Source organism: Pelecanus crispus, chromosome 3 (genome assembly GCF_030463565.1).
Source record: "Pelecanus crispus isolate bPelCri1 chromosome 3, bPelCri1.pri, whole genome shotgun sequence".
Taxonomy (NCBI): Eukaryota; Metazoa; Chordata; class Aves; order Pelecaniformes; family Pelecanidae; genus Pelecanus; species Pelecanus crispus.
The window spans coordinates 120,192,123-120,197,314 of record NC_134645.1 but is presented as its reverse complement, the minus strand read 5'-3'; the positions used below and the strand labels follow the sequence as shown (position 1 = coordinate 120,197,314).

General features: G+C 40.2%; 1 protein-coding gene across 1 annotated transcript; it reads right to left on the bottom strand.

Annotated features, from left to right (window-relative positions):
• Nucleotides 1-222: 222 nt before the first annotated feature.
• On the bottom strand, nucleotides 223-1,707 carry KCNS3 (potassium voltage-gated channel modifier subfamily S member 3). The gene has a single exon (XM_009479310.2). It carries the CDS (start codon nucleotides 1,705-1,707, stop codon nucleotides 223-225), a length of 1,485 nt encoding a protein of 494 aa, XP_009477585.2.
• Nucleotides 1,708-5,192: the final 3,485 nt, after the last annotated feature.

Here is a 5,192-nt window from a genome sequence, read left to right as displayed (position 1 = left end):
CATAACATTAGTTGCGTAAAAACTAAACCACCATATGAGGCATATTCTAAAGCCTCATATAAACAATGAAGCTTGTATGGCATCCTCAGAGCAAAGAATGTCCAAATATGGCTGAGTTAAGCACCCTGAGAATTAACTGCTCTTAATAAATTCACTGAAGTTTGTAAGTCCACATTTACCAAGAATCAGAAGAGAAATAAAGGGAAAAGAAAGTGATTCAACTCATTTTCCTGTACCATTTTCTAAAGATGTTGTGTTGTAAACATCCTCCATATCTTGGATGCTGGAGGCATCTGTTGAATCTTGGTCACTGACTACAATTCCTACTGAAGAAAGGCTAGAAATGAAGGAGTGCATCTTTTTTGCATAAATATCCCTAATGTTAAAATAAGGTAGGTCATTACATTTCTCTTTGCGATCATTGTTGCATTGGTCTGGATCAATATCTTTTTGTTTTTGATAATACTTAGAAAACTTATTGAAAATAATAGTGATTGGAAGTGCTACAACTAGTATCCCACAGATAATGCATAGGGTGCCGAGCAGCTTTCCAGCAAGCGTGACTGGGTAAGTGTCTCCATAACCAACAGTGGTCATGCTGATGGTTGCCCACCACCAGCAAACAGGGATGCTGTGCAGTTCTGATGAGTCATCATCTTTCTCCACTGAGTAGACAAGCACTGAAAAAATAGAAATCCCAACAGACAAAAACAAAAGCAGAAGTCCAACTTCCTGATAGCTATGTCTCAATGTGGCGCCTAAAGACCGCAGTCCTACAGAGTGCCTGGCCAGTTTCAGGATGCGAAATATCCTCATTAACCGCAGGATCTGAACCACTTTCCCCATGTTTTCAATATCTTCACTTTCTTCTTCCTTTGTGTCCACAGCCAAGGTGGCATAAAATGGGATAATAGAAACAAAATCAATGATATTCAGTGGTTTCTTCCAGAACTTCTTTTGACTGGGAGCGGTGATGAGCCTGATCACTAGCTCAGCAGTGAACCAGATGATGCACGTAATCTCCACAGCTTCCAGCACAGGGTCTTCAATCTCCCTGTCATTGGCGTCCAGCCTTTGAAACTCTGGCATGCTGTGAATGCACATGGCCACGATTGACGCCAAGACAACACTCAGGGATGACACGGCAATTAACTTGGCAGACAAGCAGTATGCAGGATTTTCCATTCTGACCCAGATCTTCTTTCTTATTTCACCAAAACACAGATTGTCAAACTTTTCCAGCTCTTTATCAAATATGGATGACTCCTCATTAGAGGAGTCTATACTTCTGTCATTGCTCTTCTGATCCCAGTCTTTCTCAGGACCTTCTTCTTTCCTCTCCTGGTACCGATTGCTGCAGCAGGAATCAATAAACAGCTCATTTATCCCCCAGTACTCTATTTCTTGGCAGAAGGAAAAGACACAAAGTTCTTCCATGACATGAAGTTTGCCCGTATAGTAAAAATTCAGAACATATCGGAACAAGGAAGGATTCCTGTCAAAGTAATATTCCTTGTCTGCAACGCTATAATCATCACACAGTTCTAGAATAGCCTCTTCTGAATGGCATTTGAGAAGTTTCCCGAGTCTGGTATGGGGAAATCGGAGCAAGGTGCTTTGATCCACCGATTGCTTAAAGCCACCCACATTCAAATTGATAAGTTCTGCATCTTTGCCAGGTCTGTGGAAAAATTCACCATAAACCATTTTGAACAGAAGAGTTTCACTGCTGGTGCCCAACGAGATTACACGGAACCTGAAAAGAACATAAGATATTGTTAGAGCATTTAATTCGTTTTTCCTCTTGTGACACATTCTTTTTTCCATCTCCAGTTACTGTGAAATGTTACAGCAAAAAAAGAAATGAAATGATGAATACTATTACTCAGCATTTTGCAGAAGTAGGTTTGATGGTTTAACTCAGCTTTAGCATATTTGAAAGCAATAAGTTCTGGTTTAGCTCTCCTTAATTTTTTCTAATGCAGAGGAAGAATGCCTAATTCATCAATAAATCAGTCTCTACTACTATCACATTGACATTAACACTCATTATATAAGTTTACTGCAATGAAGTAACAAATCTTTGGGTTAAAGACAGAAAACTTGTCAAACCATCAAAACATTTAGAATAAAGCTTAAGAGCGGGTGTCTCAATTACGGTTTCAGTAGAGCTGCATGCTTTATATGATGGTGCAATTTATAATCCTGTATTTTCAATGTTACCTGCTTGAATGTGGACTGCAATTACTTCTGTTGTCATATCAATTAATTTCTTTCTAGAGTCATCCACAGAAGAGCATTCTGTATTCTTGAAAACATATCAAATGTGCATATGAAGCTTTCCAACTCCTGACTTAGAATTTTGTCTAGTACATATTTGGGTATCTGCACTCCCTTGAGGTATTTTTCTACCTGCCTTCCTACTTACCTGGAGTGTCACAAGCCTCTTATGACCTTGGTGAGTTCCAGAAGCTCTTCCTATTCTGCCACAGCATAGCCACAACCACTACTGCAATGCTAAGAAGTTGGTGTTGAAATGCCATTTCTGGAAAAACGAGCTTCCAGAGATGGAACTTCCCCAGAAATTTTGCCTCAGCAAGTAACTGTGGATACCTGCAGATAGACAGAATGACATTTCAATGTTTCCATATTTTACTGTAAGTTAAATAATTCAGCTGACACTGAATTCAAAAAGCAGATATAGTTACTAGCAAATAAGTTGACTTTTCAAGAACTTAACTCCTGCTTTCCTTCTAAGGAACAGTTGTCTTCAAGCCAAAATTGGCAGTTCCTACACTCATCATGGGATTATATATAACTTCTGGTCATGAGGAGAGCAAATTTTTTTGATCTCTGACACTTAAACATTAATTGAGGTATACTAAGCTAATTTATTTCAGTTTAATATGGAAGTCAATTAATTTTAAATGTGACAAGAGAGCATCGTAATTCTCCAGTCCTAACTGATGGACTCATATCATGCAAAGAAATTGCTCTGGTGGTCTTTAATGGCTTGTGGAAGCTAATTAAGGAACAGACAGTAATTTCTATACCTGTCCATCTTTCAGTGCCTCCTGCAATAGCACCAATTATGATTCAAAGTTGGGGCATGTTACAGTTTGAATACTTTTTGCTGCTCCTCAAGGTCTCCTGACTCAGTTGATGAAGGTCATTAAGGTTATATCTATTTCCCTGTTCATAGTGTGTGCACCATGGCTGCATCCCTGCTGTATGTCGGCATGAGAGAGGAGCACCAGCACTTCTTTACATAAAAGAAACCTGGGCATTTTCATCAAACAGGAGTCACTGTAGACTTTAGTAAGTGCCAGAGTGGATGGTTGGGATACTGGGCCTCAAGGGTGAGCCCCACTTTACACGACTAGAACAAGTAGGAGGCAAAAGAAAAAAAGAACCCCACCCCACAATCTTTATTTACTGTCAGCTAGAACAATTCAGCTTTTATTCAGCCTCAGGTACTTGTATTAACGGACTAGTTCTTTTGAGACATATAGCCCCACCACTTGAATGTGTAAAGATAGCAAGTGTTTTCATCTGTAGCTCCAAATAAAAGACTAGAGCTATGGGGTCTTGTGGAGAAGGGAAGACTCAACTGAGCTGAACTGACCTCTTGATACGAATCAACTGTGAATACCCTGAACAGAGATAAGTCTGCATTTCCACCACTGCTAGCTACAGCTCCAGCAGTCACCCAAAGTAACTCACTATGCAACTTCTTAGGCACCTCTATCTAATTCAGAATGGACTTCCTCATCATTTTTAAAACAAACTGGCTGAACTGGTTGCATTATGGGGGTGGAGCCATTTTCCAACTACTGATCCCAAGTCTATCGACCCAAATGGAAGGATCCAGAGAGGCTGCTTGCCTTAGAGGGAGGGACCCACTCTACTGCAGGGCTCCCAACCTCCTTTTCCTGCAGCAAGACCTAAAGGAAGACAATTCCATCCTGCTTCACAGTAGGGTCAACCCTCATGCACAATGTTGTCCTTGTCACTTGTTGATTATAGCAAAAGATGGAAATGGGAAAAGCCTTAAAAACTGGGTTCAAACTTCTGAATCCCAAGGAGAGGAGAAGGAAATGGAGATACAGATCCATGCTGGGAGGGAAAGCACCAAACTGCCTGGAGAGCTGCAGAATTTATCAGCCAAAAGTTGAATCCCTCCAGCTGAGACAGTTTCATAGTATCTGTAAAATGTAATGATTTATTTTCTCTGTGATGGAGAACACCTACTATTTAGAGAAGCAGCAACTCCCTGCACCTGCCATGAAGGAAAGGACTTCTATTGCCTTCTTGCCACTCCAGTGCCTTCCAGACAGGGTAAGAACAGAGAAATAGATCACTGGGAGCTCATGGTGGCAGGGTTTCAGGGCACAAGTTAAGGCACATAAGGTTTCAATACAGATCCATTTTTCTGTTTAGGGGGAGGTTACAAAGGACTTTCTGAGCCATGGTCTTCTCACTCACCTCGTCTTTAACTTCCCCACATGCAAGGGTTTTTTTAGGTTTGTCACAAACATCACTAGACATCTACTCAATGCTGTTCTCTCTTACTATTTTCCTTGTATTGGTTTTTTATAGCCCTTCATACAAGTAGGAACACAGGCTCTGATGCTATAAACCTCACATATTCTACTTCTGCTTCTTCATGGGACTCATTCCAACCAAAGCTACTGAAAATCTCATAGTAATCTCCCTGTGTATAACAACTACTGACACCTATAACACATGAACAACCAGGCCCAGAAAATGCTGAAACTACATATTTGCTCTGGTAATTAATTCTGCAAAAACAGATCTCTATCTAGAGTGAGCTTTATTTATATACTGAAAGAAAAATGTTATTTTGAAAAATGGGAAAAAGCATTTCTTTTTCTGGACACACTACAAACCCCTTTAAAGAACTTATCTTAAATCCAAATTAGTTTGAAACATTAATTTTACTGCATGCATAGCCTACCATACAATCAAGACAAAGTACTTGTTCTACTAGGACATGGGGGGGAAAAGAAGCATTATATGAGACATACTGCTTTCTAACTAAGCAAGACAGAGAATAGTCAGGTTTTATGGCATGATAAACTGTTGTCTTGGGTTTGCATAGCAAGGTTTCAGTACCAGGGGGACTACAGGGGTGGTTTCTGTGAGAAGCTGCTAGAACCTTCCCCTATGGA

What these genes read in the sequence shown, in the direction of transcription:
- KCNS3 (XM_009479310.2), bottom strand. Translation starts at nt 1,707, where the DNA reads ATGGTTTATGGTGAATTTTTCCACAGACCTGGCAAAGATGCAGAACTT.